General features: G+C 36.9%; 1 protein-coding gene across 2 annotated transcripts in view; it reads right to left on the bottom strand.

Moving 5' to 3' along the window:
• Window positions 1-12,382: 12,382 nt before the first annotated feature.
• Window positions 12,383-17,719, bottom strand: part of COL3A1 (collagen type III alpha 1 chain) — a 355,595-nt gene continuing 350,258 nt past the window's right edge. For both annotated transcript variants that reach the window (XM_060622307.3, XM_060622309.3), the window contains 6 exons: window positions 17,570-17,623; window positions 17,366-17,473; window positions 16,206-16,503; window positions 14,980-15,167; window positions 14,249-14,491; window positions 12,383-13,497 (listed from right to left, as the gene is read on the bottom strand). In XM_060622307.3, the coding sequence (XP_060478290.1) occupies window positions 13,351-13,497; window positions 14,249-14,491; window positions 14,980-15,167; window positions 16,206-16,503; window positions 17,366-17,473; window positions 17,570-17,623 (1,038 nt within the window). In that variant the 3' untranslated portion in view covers window positions 12,383-13,350. The remainder of the gene's footprint in view (window positions 13,498-14,248; window positions 14,492-14,979; window positions 15,168-16,205; window positions 16,504-17,365; window positions 17,474-17,569; window positions 17,624-17,719) is intronic.

Genomic DNA, 17,719 nt, shown 5'->3' on the forward strand with positions numbered 1-17,719 from the left:
AAAAATGAGTAAAGATGGGTAACTGGCTCTACTAGATAAAATTAGATGAAAAATATAGAAAAAAAGCTACTGGCCACAGTGGAAGAAGAGTATTCAGAAATGAATCTATGTATCTATATTAGAATTTAACATATAATTAAATTCTCATTTAGTAAAAGATATTACAGGCACTTGATAGACATTTATCATTTTATTTTATTTTTCTTTTATTTTAGAGAAAGAGTTCAGGTGGGGGAGAAGTGACAGAGGTAGAAAGAGAGAGAATCTTAAGCAGGCTACACAGCATTCAGTGCAGGGGACAACGTAGGGCTCAACCTGCTGACCCTGGGGTCATGACCCTGGGATCATGATTGCCATCCAGGCACCCCAATATACATTTATAATTTTAAAGCATGTTTCCTTCTCTAATCCTCATACCAAGAAATTTCCCAAATGAACTGCATATTTCCATTTGAAAAGAAAAACCTCTAAATATATTAGAATAAAATATTTTGAGCAGCTTAATAATCTTGGAATGGGAGTGAAAACAAATATATAAATAATAAACTATTGGAAGATCAGATTCTCAAAGACATTTTAAATCTAGATTATAAAACCTTACATGCATGTTCAAACTGGAAAAGTTTTATAATTATATATATATACTTATATGTATTTATATTTAATGTTATATATATAAATATGTATATATATATTTAACAGAACATTTATTAGAACAATGTATTTTGAGAGAAAGAAGAGTACACAAACAAGGGAGGGGCAGAGAGAGAGGGAATGAGGGAGGGAGAGAAAAAAATCTCAAGCAGGCTCCGCACTGTCAGGGCAGAGCCCGATGCAGGGCTCAGACTCACAAACCGTGAGATCATGACCCGAGCCAAAATCTAGTTGGATGCTTAACCACTTGTGCCACCCAGGAGTCCAGAAAATTTTTGTAATTAACGTGACAGAAAGGGCTTAATAGATTTACTTACAGAAAGTTCTTAGGTATCAATAAGAAAAAAGCAAATAAAATATGCAAAATCCTATCTTGATAATTCACAGAGTCCATAATATAAAGGCCAACAAATATGTGGAAGATATTTCATATTATTAGAAATAAAGATGCAATGAAAACAGTAAGATACTAAATTCTATCAGAATTTGACAAATTTTAAAATGTCTGATTGTAGTAAGTATAAAAGAAGATGCAGGAAAACATATACTTTTTGTCTGTTTTTTTTTTAACTGAATGTGGAAGTCATTTTCTCAAATTAGTTTATCTGGATTCCTATTAATGTGAAGAGTTGCTGTGGCCAGATGTGATCTGCAGGGAAGAGAAAGAGCAGGTGTACAATGGGGTATCTTCCAGGACCATCAATTTTACAGGATGACAAGTAACTTAAAGCATCATTTGTAAAAATTACAAGAACAGATAACGAACAGAGTGGAACTTAAAATCCACATGACAAAAGCAATTTTACAATGGTGGCAGACTGATTTAGGCTATAGCCTAGGAATTGGTTGTGGGTGCATGATTTGCATGTGTATTTCATGTAAGGATATTGGCACTTTTTAAATTTGGAATGTGAAACGATTATCCAGCCGATGCTACAGGAAGCCACTTCAAGCTTTATATTTACCGTTAAGTGGGTGAAACAGAACAACCCAGCAACTGAATTGGATAGATACGTGGTGACAGCTGATCTTGATGAAGCAAGTATTCACAGTGGAACCACAGAACTGAGCCATCTAAACTAGGCAGGGATTTGCAAAGAAGGGGAAGCAGAGAGGGATACCTGAGTCTTGAAGGATAAGCACTGTCTTGAGCAAGGGACCAGAAATAGAGAACAACATAGATCAAGGCACGGAGTTCTTAAAAGATGTGGCCTGTGTGGGGAGCCCCAAGTGAGCTGGCATGGCCATAGGCTGCATGCGAGCAGTTGTTGGGAAATAAATAAAAGCAGCAGAAAGAGGTATCCTGAAGAAGCTTGAGTGTCAAGCTAAAGAGAATGAAAATTATCCTGGAGGAGTTTCTTTTAGGAAACTATTTTTGGTTTTCGGCGGAGAGTGTCAGCATACCTTCTAGAGGGCCCTTGGAAATGTGTGAGGAGGGTGTTTGTGCTTAGCATAAAAATTGGGAGATATTCTAGGTGTTTTGTGGATAGGCCAAAGAGGCTGAATATCCTGCATGCAGGCCAATCCCTTTGAACAAAATCGAAACCATCCAAAATATAAATAGAATGCTTATTGAAAAGTACTGAATGAAATGAAGACACATATTGTGATTTGCATATTAGAAACATCACCTTGGAAACAATACTTAAGGGAGAAATTTCAAAATGAGTGACACTGAAAATAGAGAGATTAGTTAGAACAATGTTGGAGAAAAAGAAACAAGGAATAAGTCAAGGCCACTGAGGATGGAGAAAGAGGGATGGATTTGGGAGATATTTAAGAAATAGAATCAATAGAATATGATGAAAAAGAAGGGGGTGAGGCAGCAAGCAATTTCAGATAATTCTCAAGTTTCTGGGCTCGGTAGCTGGACGGAAGATGGTGGCATTTACTAAGATGGGGAGTGGTTAAGGGGACAGGCCGAGGACACATGCAATGTGCCTGCGGAACATCCAGCTGGACGTAGGCTGGTATTATACTTAAAGATATTTGAGCCTTCCCATCAACGAGCTGTTAAAGCTTTGGATCACTCAAGAAGGAATTAAAAGGAGAGCAGTGAACTAGGACAGATCACTGGGAACATTGATGTTTAAGGGGGAAAAAAGAGAAAGAGAAAAGTTATATTCCTATTACTACCAGTATTATTTTTTAATTACAGCATCCTGAAACTTAGTTGTTAAAAGTAACCACAAACTTTGGAAAAGAGAGCTTGAAGCCACCTCTGATGCTGTAATGCAGTTCTTGTTCTCATTTTTACACTTTCATGACTAAAACCATGAAGGCCCAACAGAAGAAAATATGTGGATGAAAATTCTGGTTGAAAATCAATGTAGGCAAAGATACCAGTGAGGCTGTTACAATATGAAGCCCTAAAGATGAAAGTCAGCATAATTCTATATAATTTTTTAAATTTTTAAATGTTTTATTATTTATTTATTTTTTTTTTGAGAGACAGAGAGGGACAGAGTGTGAGCAGGGGAGGAGCAGAGACAGAGGGAGACGCAGAATCTGAAGCAGGCTCCAGGCTCTGAGCTGTCGGCACAGAACCCGATGCAGGGCTTGAACTCACTGACCTTGGGATCATGACCTGAGCTGAAGTCAGATGCTCAACAGACTGAGCCACCCAGGAGCCCCAATAATTCTATATAAATTATGCTTATAAGTCTTTGATGAATTTTATTTTGATGCCACCAAGAAGCATTTCAAATGATATTTAATTCATATTAATACCTTACCACGTGACTATCTTACAAGGTAAAAAACCAAAAACCCAAACTGTATTTCTTTGAATCAAAGAATATGATTTACCACCATTCAAGGACGGCACACCAAAAGCCTATGCATATAAGCAATTATGCTTAAATGCCACAGGTATCATAAGAGATCTGTCTGCATGTATGTGAAATAAAAAATAACAGATTCAATGGTAATAAACAGAGGAAGGTAGAACAGCAATGTCAATGTGAACGATTTTTCCAACAGTTGAAGCTGTTCTAAGATAGATCATACAAGGGAAGGCAGCTGGAGATACAGAATGATAACAATTATTAGCCACTAATAACAGAAATGGAAGACATCTGTAATGAAAATGTAAGCCCCAAAGATTCAGATAGGAAAGTGCAATGCAGTCCATGCTCCTCCCTGGGACATCTGATGTGTTTCGCTACATAATGCTGTGCTCTGTGGGTTCCTCCAGGCAGTGAATGCCTTAATTCCTTCAAATATGTGCTCTTGCTGCCTCCACAGAGAATAGTCTCCAGGTGGCTTAAATTCAAGACAAAATTTGCAATCAGGCCCAAATCATTTTTATCAACAGCGCTAACAATACCTGCCTTCTGTTCAGTTTCCTTTCTGTGCTCATAGCCCTTGAATTCATCACCATCTCAGCCCTTAAAATTCAATCCTCCTTTTCTTCAACCATTAAAAGCTACAGGATGCCAAATGAGACTCTTGCTGGTGCTCTCTCCACAGCCTCCCTCCCACCACGTATACACCATGCTGACCTTTTCCCCTTTCCTTTGGAAGTTTTGCTCCCTAATGATTTCATCTGGAGCCAGATGATTTCATCGACCATCTGTAGAAGGATAATTTCCAAATCTACTTAGCCGCCCCTGACCTAGTATTCTCCAATCAGTCACACATTTTATCACGTTCAACCACTCTTCCAGATGAATCACTGTTATGTTGAACTGCCACGTAGAAAGTTGTGTAACTTTCCACTTAGTCCTCCCTTATTAAACAGAAACATCTCATGCATGACTTTTGATGTCCTCCTTTTGCTGACCCCTTTTTCTCCTCTTAACCCAATTTTCCCATCAAGTATGTCTACTCTCTGTGACTCGTTTGTCTAGTCTTTGAAAAAAAAAAGTACTCTGATTTTTTTGGTCAAATTTTTTTAGTCTTATCCACTTATTCTCGAAAATGGTGATTCATTCTTCCTTCTTCAAAATAGATATACCTTAATTGCCTGTAAATCTGATCCTGTCCCCCCACACCTCCCTCGGTCTTGTACTCTCCTCAAGCAATAGTCTTCCAATAATTAAAACCTTTATAAGGCTCTGCATTAAGAATCAAATAAAAAGCAAAAACAAAAACAAAAACAAACCTGTCACCTTACCTTTCTAAGTTCTTTGGTCCAGACTATACTTTCAGCCTTATCTTATTACAGCACCACAAGAAACCCATGCTCCATCTGAAACTGGATGAATTTAAACAACAAATATACCCCATAACTCTGCACCTGTTTCTTTACAGTATTTCCTGTGAACTTCTTTTCTCTCTCTCCCTGAAAACATTCTGTTACTTAAAGTCTGCCTCAAAGGCCACCCTCTGTATATAACCCCTCATGAGCTCTGCTAAGTGGACATGATTGTTCCGTCCTTGTGCCTTTCTAGTACCTCATGTCTCTCTAACACAACTTATTATGTTGAGTCTTGTGTTTTCTAAACTTCATGGTCTCTTATTCTCCTTGAGCCTTCTTGAGCATTTGGTTCTGGGCCTTGCATTAAATAATTGCTCAGTAATGTTTCTGAATTCAAATGAATGGATTTAGGTAGTATGGATTCTTCACTATTCCATGGGCATAGAATAATTGTTCCTGCCTCTATTTCTCTTCTTCTTTTGTTTCTTAGTCTGAAATTCCTTCCCTTTTCTCCACCATTTGCCCAAATCATACTCCTTTTTTATTGCACAACTCAAGTTTTATCTTCTTGAAGACTGTACTGACAATATAATCATCACTGACCATTTCTTTTTCTCATGTAATGTCTGTATCTCCTTAGTTGAACCCACACAATTTGGCACTTAATTGTTTACCGCCATGAATGCTTTTGCATTATTTCATATGAGTTCAATTTACCAATTCTAGACAACATATTCCTAAGGAGAAGCAATTATTTGTTATATCCCCCTATTGTGTTCAGCAGAGTGCTGAGCACAGAGTAGGAGCTTATTGTAGATAATACATTGCTCCACTCATACTTTCTCTTCAAAGCCAAAGCATCAACAGCACCTGGGAATACCTGTAGCTGTTACTGAGAATTCACAACCATGCCCCTCATTGAGAATTGCTTTTAGTCACCAGGACTGTCTTACTGAAGGTAAATTCCATTCCCTCCAGGTCTAGTCAATGACTAACTCAAGGATGCACAGACCCATCCCTCTTACTGTGAATTATAACAACTCTGAAAGGACATCTCGGTTCCAGAATTTATTACAGGGTTGTCTGAAACCTCAGTGTCAATTGCATGTGGGTCAGCTTCTTCTGTCCAAACCTGCTTTTCTGTATCTCTTGAAATGATTCCTTAATAAATCTTCTGCTCACACTTTGCCAGTTTAGAGTCTGTTTCCAGAGAACTCAATCTAAGAATGAGCTTAGTTTTTTTTTTTTTGGGGGGGGGGGGCCGGGGTTTTTTTCCTCTTCCTATTTAATTATGAAGTATCTCATTTTCAACATTGCAACAAGCATATCATTTTTTTCACATCATCATTAAACTGATGTGAAATAAGTTTTATGGACCACAAAAGGTAGTCTGATTTCTGTTAATAAGAATCATATCAGGGGCGCCTGGGTGGCGCAGTCGGTTAAGCGTCCGACTTCAGCCAGGTCACGATCTCGCGGTCCGTGAGTTCGAGCCCCGCGTCAGGCTCTGGGCTGATGGCTCGGAGCCTGGAGCCTGTTTCCGATTCTGTGTCTCCCTCTCTCTCTGCCCCTCCCCCGTTCATGCTCTGTCTCTCTCTGTCCCAAAAATAAATAAAAAAAAAAAAATGTTGAAAAAAAAGAATCATATCAGATATGATTAAAAGATACCAAGTAATTCTGTACATTTTAGTAAAACATTTAGGAGTTTTAAAAGGAAGTATGTTTTAGGGGCGCCTGGGTGGCGCAGTCGGTTAAGCGTCCGACTTCAGCCAGGTCACGATCTCGCGGTCCGTGAGTTCGAGCCCCGCGTCAGGCTCTGGGCTGATGGCTCAGAGCCTGGAGCCTGTTTCTGATTCTGTGTCTCCCTCTCTCTCTGACCCTCCCCCATTCATGCTCTGTCTCTCTCTGTCCCAAAAATAAATAAAAAACGTTGAAAAAAAAAATTTAAAAAAAAAAAAAAAGGAAGTATGTTTTAGGACAGTATTTAAAGAGATGAGAAGAAAAAAGAGAAGCAAAATTATCATCAGAGAAGAATTTGTTTAAAAAAATGTTGGCCATAGATGATATATATTTTTTTCTTTATGACATGAATTCAACAAGTGATTCTTTATAAGGGCTGTGAAAACCATAGTGTGGCAGACTGGGAAACACAAAGATTTGGTGTTGTTTTTGTCTATGTTTTTGTCTATGTTCTATCATGTAGAATGTGTCCTTAATATTATATCAAACTCAGTGAGTTATGACTCAATGGAGAATTGTGTCTGAAAGGAAAACATTTTTCACAGTTTATGACTCACTCTTAAAAATAAGCACATTCCTTTAAGATAGAACCCAGACAAGTAAAATTTTAGCATAAACTAGATAAAAGTAAAGACATTTTGGTGTGATTTCTAACTTTGAAGCCATTACTCATTAAAAATGATTACCTTTGTGTTTTTCCTAATTATTCCCAAAATCAAAAAAAAATATTTTTATATAAAAGTGGTATCACATTAAATGAAATAAGTGGAATACAAAATTGCCTCTGTGGTATTGTCACAGTTATGTTAGAATATACATAAAATATTTTAAGGAAATATCCACTGGTATGGGACAAGGATAATCCATTTTCCTTCTTACTTGTCTGCATGTTCCCAATATGTTACAATGACTATATAAATTTCATCCTCAAGACTTATAAAATGAATTTGACTTCAAATAATAAAGTTGTCGTTAAATGCCAGTGTGAAGGTAAAGAGAGTTGTGTTCAATCCTTCAATGAGTAAGAGATAATAAAGTGATAATATGGTTTTAAAATGATAATATGAATTAGGGGATTGTATCACATCACTGTAATCTATAAGACACTGGAAAACTGATAGAACCTCACTTGATCTCACTTTTTAAAATCTGTGATTAGTGACCTTGGAATACATATTCTAAGCTTACTTATCCTCATAGTATGCTGTGATTTTAAAATTGAAACAACAAACTTTTTTTTCATCTTGCTGCCTAGGTACTTGGCTGGTTTACTTTCATTACTTCTCTATCTTCTGTGCTGCTTCCTCTTCATTTTTCCCACTTGTAAATATTGGAATACTCCAGAGTTTAGTTTTTATTCACTTTCTCTTATCTTTCTACACTCAGTTACTTCATGATTGCATCTCCTTCCATGAATGTAGAGGCCATACATATGCTGAAACTCCTAAGTGTGTTTCTCTAACCTGGACCTCCCCTCTGACCTCTGAATTTGTCTAACCATCAACTCAGCAAGTCTATTTAGATAATTGATAGGCATTCAAATGTAGCCTGTCCAGCCTAGAATCTTGAACCCCTCAAATCTCTAACCTTGACAGTCTCCTCCATCTCAGCTATTAGCGACTCTCTTCCTCCAGTTACTCAGGCCAAAAGCTTTGGATTCATGCTTGACATCTCCTTTTCTCTTAGATCACACATCCAAGTTATTAGCAATTCCTTTTGCCTCCATATTCAACATATATCTAGAACTCAACTACTTTTCATCACTTCCACTATTACCATTCTGGTGGAAGCTACCATGATCTTTGGTCCAGATTATGGTGATGGACTCCTAATCATTCTCATAGATTCTGCTCCAACACACTGTTATCTCAAAAGAGCAACTACAGCAACATGCTAAAACTGTTCGTCAGATCATGCTGTCCATTTGCTCAATGACTTCTTATCTTACTGAGGGCAAAGACCAAGATCCTTGCAGTGGTCAAATAGAAGTAGAGTGGCCATATAGTATCATCAAATCAGAATACTTACAAGAGTGCTAAGATGCTGAATGTCATGAGACATCCAGAAAATACTTACAATTAGTGCTTTCCCAGGCAAAGCTGGACTAAGGACCCATGGTCACCCTTCCTCTAAGAGTCCATACTATCTGCCTCCCTGTCTATTTCTGTGGTCTTTTCTTATATTACTCTCCCACATGCTAACTGCTCCTACCATGCTACCTTTGCTGTCCCTTGAACACACCAAGAACATCCCACTCTCAAGACCTTTGCAATTACTGTTCCCTCTGTCTGAAGCAATCTTCTTCAAGGTCTCCATATTGCTTGCTTCCTGACAGATATTTGGAAACTTTAGTGAGGATCTCAGTTAGACCACAGAATACATGGCTCATTTGTTCTACTAAATGCAGATGTAAACTTGTGAGTTATCTTCAGGGAAAGTACTGACTGAAGTTTTGGACATAGATAAGATTGTGCGGGGGAGATATTAGAAAGACTAATGGCAGTGTAATGACTGATGAGAGGAAGAGGATAGAGATGGAGAAGGAATTTCCCCCAAGACAGGCATTTCCCCTTTCTCCAGTGTACCACTAGCATGGTAACTTTTAGACTGCTGTCATGATTTGTAGAATTAGCTCTAAATTCAGATTGCTTGTGTTAAATTAACCCCAAATCTTAACCTCTTACTAGCTAAGTGACCTTTGGCAATTTACCTAATCTTTCATGATGTTTTTCTTTTTTCTTTTTTTCTTTTTTGTAAAATGAAGATAATAATACTCATAGAATTGAATTGTACATTAATTGATAAGTTTAAGGTGACTAGAACAATGTTTGGCCATATTCACAATGCTTGGCTCATTAGTTATGTTGTTATTGTAGGAGAATTCCTCTGAACTTCTGAAAAGTTCTGAACTTCTATTTCATTCAAGGTTCTGGCTGTATGAAGTGTCTCATGGTCTGGAAACTGGGTGGAAAGTCATGTCTTACATGATTGTTCAACCAAGCTGTCTTTCTACCTGGGCTGCATTGGAATTTTTTGTCATTATTGTTTAGAAAAAACTAAGCCCAGCTCTCACAGTCAGCCCATCTAATAGGGCCCAAATAGTAGGCCCTTTATCAATTACTCATCACCAAAGATATTATATTTCACAGTTAGGCTTTTTTTTTTTTTTTTAACCGTTCTAACCCTGTTGTCTCTTAACAGCTTTGAACAGTTATTCTCACTTTGTTTCTGGTGATCTGGTGAGATCTAGAGATGCTCTTTGGCCTTTGCTCACTCCTGTCATCTCCACTGAAGCAAGGAGTTTATTTCAGCTAGTCTGTTTTCCACTTCCATCTCCAGACTAAAGACACACTTATGTGGAGGTTTTCAAAAGCGCTGGCAATACTTCACTGTGTATCTCTCGAGATCTTGGTGGTCCATCCTGAGACTATAGTTAGAAGGTATATCGTGTCTCACATAGGATAAGCCATTCCAACATTTCTATCTTAAGTTCTTTAATTCTCCATCTGGTAGGAATTTTGCGATGTCTCAAATCATTTTGTTCATTTAATTTGGGCTGCCTTAGAGGCCTGGTTCAGTCAACCAACCATGTTAATAATTATAACCTAGAATTTTCTGTTAACTTTCACATATTGGTACATTTTGTCTAATCTGAATTGCACAATTCTTCTTTGTCTAGTACCTCAGAACCCACTTCCACACATATTGTCCAGATTTTAGAACAAATTGTTTAATTAAATTTTTTCTTTCTTTTTATGTGTAAGCCTCCTCCTGAGATTGACTTTTTAGTTGTTATAATTGCTCTTCAATGCATTCTGGGATCTGGCTTTATTTATAAATCTGTAGACAATAAGCGGTGGTGGGAGTGAAGTATGAGAAGAATTGTTCTCTTACAGACATCTTTTCATCTCAAGAAAGGCAAAAATATTACCAGGCAGAAAATAAAGGGTCCTATTTTACATGGTTAGAGTAATTTAATATGAAACAGGAATATTTGAAGAGAGTTCTTTCAAAAATCCCATGCGGATTTTTGGGTCCTATTATTTTCCACTTATGTATCAGTCAAACAAGGAATTTGAAAATCTATTTAGATTTATGTTGAAGTTTGCTGATCTGCAAAATTAAGGTTTATATTTGCTTTTTGGTAATCTCAAAGCCTGTGCAAATAGATGAGTTTTAAAATGTGTTTTTTCACATTTATATACTTATTTCAGCACAGAGAAAGGACGAAACTTCCTCCTGCACCTTGAGCCAAGAAGTTAGGGGTTTGAACTTGTCATTCTCTTCCTGTGCATCACCAATAAAGCAGACACACCCACATGCAGGACTGCAATTTCTCATGAAATTTAAATGTCCTGCTGTGTAGCAGAGGTCATTCATCCTCTTCAGCCTTAGCTTCAAAGTGCAAATTATTCCGGGTGATGACAGATGTGAGTCTTATCTCCCTAGGCTGCCAAGTTCTCATCTCTGCATTCACATTGGATTTTCCTATATTTACCCCTAACCAGCTCAAACATTTGATCCCAGAGTTTTTCCATTTTCCTGAATTTCTGTTCACCACCATCACCGCTGTTATCAATTGCTGACCTAGTTGGGGTTCTTTGTTACAAACAACCTAAATCAACTTGGTTGTTTTAAGTAGAAATGTAATTTATAGATTTTGTCAAAAGTTCAAGGAAATTCAGAGAAAGCTATAGAAGCCAGGCTCATAAATAAACAGAAATGAAGAGAATGCTGACATTCAGTGCCATATTCAAAATCATACCCCAAAAGCAGCCTGGTGAAACCATCATAGCACTGCACATTAGATGCTATTTTGGGCATAAGGCTGCAGATGGAATTAAGGTTGCTAATCAACTGACCCTGAGATGGGGAGATTATCAGAAATTGTCAAAGTTGCACCCAGTGTAATTATAAGAATCCTTATAAATAAAAGAGGGAGGAGAGTCAATGCCAGAGTGATGCAATGTGAAGAAGACTTGGCCAAATATTTCTGGCTTTGAAGATGCCTAAATTTAAAACTCCACATCATTTAATTTTAATGCATAATGCAAACTCAGCTTTCTCTCTGTCTCTCTCTCTCGGTCTCTGTCTCTTTGTCACAAATATATATATATATATATATATATATATATATATATGCACGGTTCGTGGATTTGAGCCCCATATTTGGCTCTGCATTGACAGTGAAGAACCTGCTTGGGATTCTGTCACCCTCTTTCTCTGTCCCTCCCCTGCTCTCTCTCAAAATGAATAAACATTAAAAAAATTTTTAAATAAATAAATCATATAGACTAAGCAAACTTCAAACTATAAAGTCAAATGTGCAAGACTATACTTATAGTAACTAAAAGAATAAGAATTTGATGGTAGAAAAGGACCTGACTCAAGAGGGCAATGAGGCAGTGTGCAGTAAAAATGTGATAGAGAAGCCTCAACCTCCAATTATTCTTAATATTAACGTCTATTTTGCCAGACCCTGCTTTCTTCCGCTAAATTACCAGCATCTTCCTTCTTGATTACTCCCACTTTGGGGACCATCGAATTTACAATGTTATCATTTCCAGGGATGACTGAGATAGAACATCCTCAGTTTTCAATATGTCCCAGGAGTTTCACTGATGTAAAAATCTGATGTAAAAATCTGCGAGATTTCCCACTGAGCATTATCTCTCTTCTGAACAGAGATTATTATCTCATATTCCTGAGCTCATTACATTATTAAGCTAGAGAGTTAGAATTCAATATGCCTTTTTTCAAGTATGCTTAAAGAATTCAGTATGCTCCAGAGTTCATGAGTGTACACATGCATTTCTTGTAGCTATGAAAAGTGACAAAAACCAGGAGTGTTTTATTATGATATTTTATTACGGGTGTCTGTAAGAATAAAAGATCAACAACCACATACAAGTTTACAAAGTTATGTTTCAACACATTCTCTGTGTTACTGTGACAACAGCAGCCTCATTTGTTTCTTGTTGTTGACTTTTACAGGATCAAGGGAGAGAGTCCTCTGAAGTGACACGCCAATAAATCTTTTTGACAGGAGACATGTACAGATGGTGTGCATTTATGTTTTGAAGGCAAGGCAACAACTCTGACCTAGAGTTTTTAAAGTGAAAGTACATTAGCACCATAATATGTGTCTTCAAAGTCTTCCCAAATATCAGTAATCTTGATCGTTTCAGCAATGACAAGAAAAGAGAAAAGCACCTTTAAAAGCAGTTGGTATCCAAGATTCAAATAATTGTGGATTTTAAAATATTTCCTTCAATTCTTATGCTATACTTTTTTCTTATGCTATCACTTTTTTGGGAAGTGAATGAATGAAATTCATAAGTTTTGCCAATTTATATAATTTTTCTCATCTTCTGGGACTTCTAGAATTCATCTGTATTTCTGACCAGGTTGAGGTAGTTGAAACAGGGAGGTCTTTCCTAATTTCATGTTTGACTATTTCAGAGAGAAAGGTTATCTTTTAATGGTAAGCCTAGTCATTGCTCTGCAAATGGGCTAGGATTCAAAGAATGTAACACAGTGTTATTTTAAGAGTGTTGAAGTTTATTTATTATAGCACCATTGAGACATTTTGAAATTGGAATTGGTAAAAAAATAGAACAAAAAGCATTTGAACTGTATTTGGTGTAACAGCAAAAAAAAAAGTATCCTTTTTTGCCAAATTATACTTTTTCCAAAACTTTTGGAAATAAATAACTGGAATCGAGTTGGTCACTTGTACTGGTTGACAAGGTTAGAACGAGAGGAACACATATGGGGTGTGAATTTTTTTGCTGGGGTTTCAGATAGAGTTTGGTTTATAAAAAGCAAACGGGGCCAATGTCCACACCAAATTCTTGATCAGGACCACCAACATCATAGGGTGCAATATCTACAATAGGTAATCTCACGGCCTTGCGTGTTCGATATTCGAAGACTGTTTTGCCCCATTCCCCAGTGTGTTTCTGTAAAAAAGAGCAAAACAATGTAAGTGATTATGACATTATAATTACTCAGACACTTCCTCTGACTGACCAAGTTAAAAAAAATAGTTTGCTCTAAGGGAATTGCTAACTTGCCATGTTATCTTCAATGCATATGAGACCTGTTCCATTTTAAAGCTATAATCATACGAGATAATAAACCATATTGTTCATCAAAAGCCTTATAGAGCTTCAAAGTAAACCCGGCAGAGAGATCGCTACAGGCCAGTGCATTCTCAGGAGGCCTGGTTCTGTCTGGTCACAGCTACCAAGTATATGACAGGTTTACTAGAAGTGGATAGGTCTCTCATAATGGAATTTGTAATTCTAGAAGTGTTTTCTCCCTTTGGTCATAAATGGTAAAAACAAAGAATAGATTTAAAGTTAACCTTGAAAACTGAGAAGAAAGCAGAGATTTTAGATTTGAGTCCATATGAGGGCTATTATGCAGAATGTATAGTAACCATCCAGATTATCTGATAAAGTTTATATTATGGATTTAAATTTCAACTGCTTTCATTTCAACTGATTTCACCTGGAGGTTGGGAAGATATATTTTTTTGTGTAGTATTGAACATTCCCTGCAACGAATCAGTAGATTCTATGTGACTTGCACCAAATGTTATCTTTTGTTCACCCTCATTATTTTCCTTTCTGCTTTTCAAAATAGCATGATTGAACTAAAAATGCTGAGATCATTGTGACCCTTGCTTATAAAAATGTTATTACTTACAGTGCAACCATCCTCCAGAACTGTGTATGTGAATTTGCTATTCCCTTCAGCCTTGAATTCACCTTCATTTGAACCCATCAGCCTCAGGGCTTTCTTTACATTCCCACTGGCCTGATCCATGTATGCAATGCTATTCTTGCAGTGATACGTAATGTTTTGGGAGGCCCGGCTGGAGAGAAGTCGGAGGAATGCCAGCTGGACATCGAGGACATCTTCAGGAAGGTCAGGATTGCCATAGCTGAACTGTGGAAGGGAACAAACAAAACTGCTTGAATATCTCAGTTGCAACCGTATTTCCTAAGGGATTCATGCAGTATAATATGGTCATTATAATGTAGGTTATTCGTATATTTTATGAATGAATATTTTATATACAAATATGCTTTATTGCATGTATAACATATAACGCTAGAGTAAAAAAGGTGTTAAGAATTGAAAGAAAGGGGGTTGCATACAAGAATAAGGAATCTACTCCTGAAATCATTGTTGCACTATATGCTAATTTGGATGTAACTTTAAAAAAATAAAATTAAAATAAAAAAAAGAATAATTCAGTCTAACCTAGCTTTGGAAGAGAAGTTATAAAATTATAAAATTAGTCACCTGAATACATAAAATCATTTGGGCTCTTCTATTTATTAATTAACTTAGCTTTGTGATAAACAAGTAAATGGAACCAGAAAAGTCAGGTAAGTAGGAATGATTTAGTTAAAAAAAATATCCTTTATTACCTGAAAACCACCATCCATGGTTTCTCCAAACCAAACATGTTTCTTCTCAGCACCAGAATCTATCCACCAGTTCTTACGTGGAACATTCACAGGACTGGCATTTATGCATGTTTCCCCAGTTTCCATATTACAGAATACTTTAATAGCATCCAACTTGCAGCCTTGGTTAGGATCAATCCAATATTCTCCTGAATAGTCACACACACACATACAAGAATGGGAATTGGTTATAAAATCCAGTAATGAAGTTTGGGTCAGAATGATTTTGTTTGTTTACCTGGTAAAGCATGCAAAATGTTACTTGCTAATGTATTTGTATTTTATAGTACAATATAATATAGAAACTTTTAGATTAAAATTCTTGAGGTAAAGAGTTAGCTATGATAATTAAAAAGCACTGATGTACAATATAGCGTCTTGATATTGAACAATAATGATATACTAAGCCAAGACATTTTGATTGGTATTTTGTATTTATTGAACTCTCTCCCTCTCTTTTAAGATGATTATTTAATGTGGGTTTACTAACTAATGTAAGCTTTTGGTCTAATCTAGATCTATGCCAGTAGGTTTAACCCACTGATGGTTAGTCTCTATTTTAAGTAATTTTCAGAAATGACTCCTAACAAAGACAATGTTCCATTGCCGAGATACTTGAAAGCCTGAAATAATCTTTGCCTCTCAGAAAGAATTAACCCAATATATGCAAAACCTTACAATATTACAATATTTGATTTTATTTTATAAGTCTGGGATTTTTCATTTCATTGTTTCTTAATATTAAAAATCTAATTAGATTTATTAAAAATTAATTGCATTAAATAAATACTGCAAAAATTAAATTGCAAATGATGTCTGTTATGAAGTTATATAAATTTTATCCTGAAAACACTGTGATATATGTTGCTTTATCATTCAAATAACTTTGGAATGATATGCAGAAACATACCAAACTATGACTTATATTAAAATTTCTGCAAAACTGTCTTTAAATTTTCCTACGTTTGGAATATTTTGAAGGCATTTATGTTACAGCTAAAGTACACCTTCAGTTTCTATTTTCTTAAAATATCAAGCAGTTTCAATTCAACTAACATTCTTTAAGTACTGTTTTGGCTATGAAATTTTTTCTATTTTCAGTGAAAGTTTTCTTTTCCCCCAATTCTAATATAAGCAGCTTTCTCTGGAGTCCTGTTGCCATGAATACAAAAGACTCCCCAACATACCACTCTGGAGTTCAGGATGGCAGAACTTCAGGTCTCGGCAGTTCCGAGCAGGGTGTTTACGGGACCCATCAGGACTAATGAGGCTCTCTATCTGTCCATTGACTGATTTGAGTGAGGTCATAATCTCCTCGGTGTTGATTTTGAAATCCATTGGTTCATCTCCATAATATGGGGCAAATCCGCCAGCTTTTTCACCTCCAATACCAGCGAAGGCAACACCCCCACCAGCACCACAGCATGGACCAGGGGCACCAGGAGGTCCAGGAGGACCCGGTTGTCCTGGGTGACCTGGGGAGCCCTAGGACAGGTAAGAACAGGCATCATTGAGGTGTACTTGGTCTTTGCTGAAAGAACATGTTGTTAGGCCAATAGAATGCATTAAAAACAGTCATGTTATGTCATCAAAATTATTTTAAGAAAGATTTATTTGAGTTGTTTTATAATCAAATGATAACCGAATTATAATACATTCAATTTGTTACCATGAAATTTATTGTGCTCGCCTGTATACGAATCAGTGGAGTTAGAGCACAAATTTTACTCTATCATGTTTCCTTCTGAATAAATGATGTAAACAACTCTAATTCTGACATGACAGAGGAAATATGACCAGAAACCTAGATTCTGCCCCCGGATTTGTCATTAACTTTGTGTCTTTGGGCTGATGACTTATTTGCGTTTCAATTACCACATGTGTTAACTTGGGGGGATAAGGGTTTCATTCCACTTATGCCAAAGACGTAGGATAGGAAGGCAGCAGGAATGACGATACCAGTAGCAAAACAGGAGTCATGGCAGCTGTTTGAGAAGTGAGATGTACCACATGCTTGCAAATTATTATGATTATCATGATTGTGAGATCTCTAGTGGGAAATCAACACTGGCAGAGTTCATTTGGTTACTTGGGCTTTTGCCTTTATTCTGATACAACTGCTCTCCGATCAAACTGCAAAAGGGTTTTTTCTCTTGTGGCTATCGTGTGCTAGAGAAAGTCTTAATGCGGTAGAGAATGTCTTAAAGCCATTGCTCATTTTCTAAATTAAACTGGATGCTTACATTGTGTTTAACTCACTATCTCAGTTTTAAAGTCTTGCAAAGCGTTTCTGAAAATATGAAGATTGCAGCACATTAAATGCACATATTTGTAAGAGATGTCTTACCTCAGATCCTCTTTCACCTCTGTTACCTCGAGGCCCTGGGGGTCCAATGGGACCTGGATGTCCGCTTGTTCCATCTTTGCCGGGGGGCCCACTGGGTCCAACAGGTCCCTAAAAAATGTCATGATATCACGGTGCTAGAATATCTTTCTCCAGTGCTAACATTTAAAAAACACTGATTTTCCAATATCATTCTGTGGCACTTACTCTGGGGCCTGCGGGTCCTGGACTACCAACTGCACCCTGGTGACCAGCAGGACCCTGCAAGGAAGAGAAGTGTGGATATAAACGAAGACTTCTGAAAGATTTATGAAACTGTACACTCAAGATCAAATCAAGAAACATGGGGATCATGGT

This window comes from Panthera onca, chromosome C1 (assembly GCF_046562875.1).
Source record: "Panthera onca isolate mPanOnc1 chromosome C1, mPanOnc1 haplotype 2, whole genome shotgun sequence".
Classification (NCBI taxonomy): Eukaryota; Metazoa; Chordata; class Mammalia; order Carnivora; family Felidae; genus Panthera; species Panthera onca.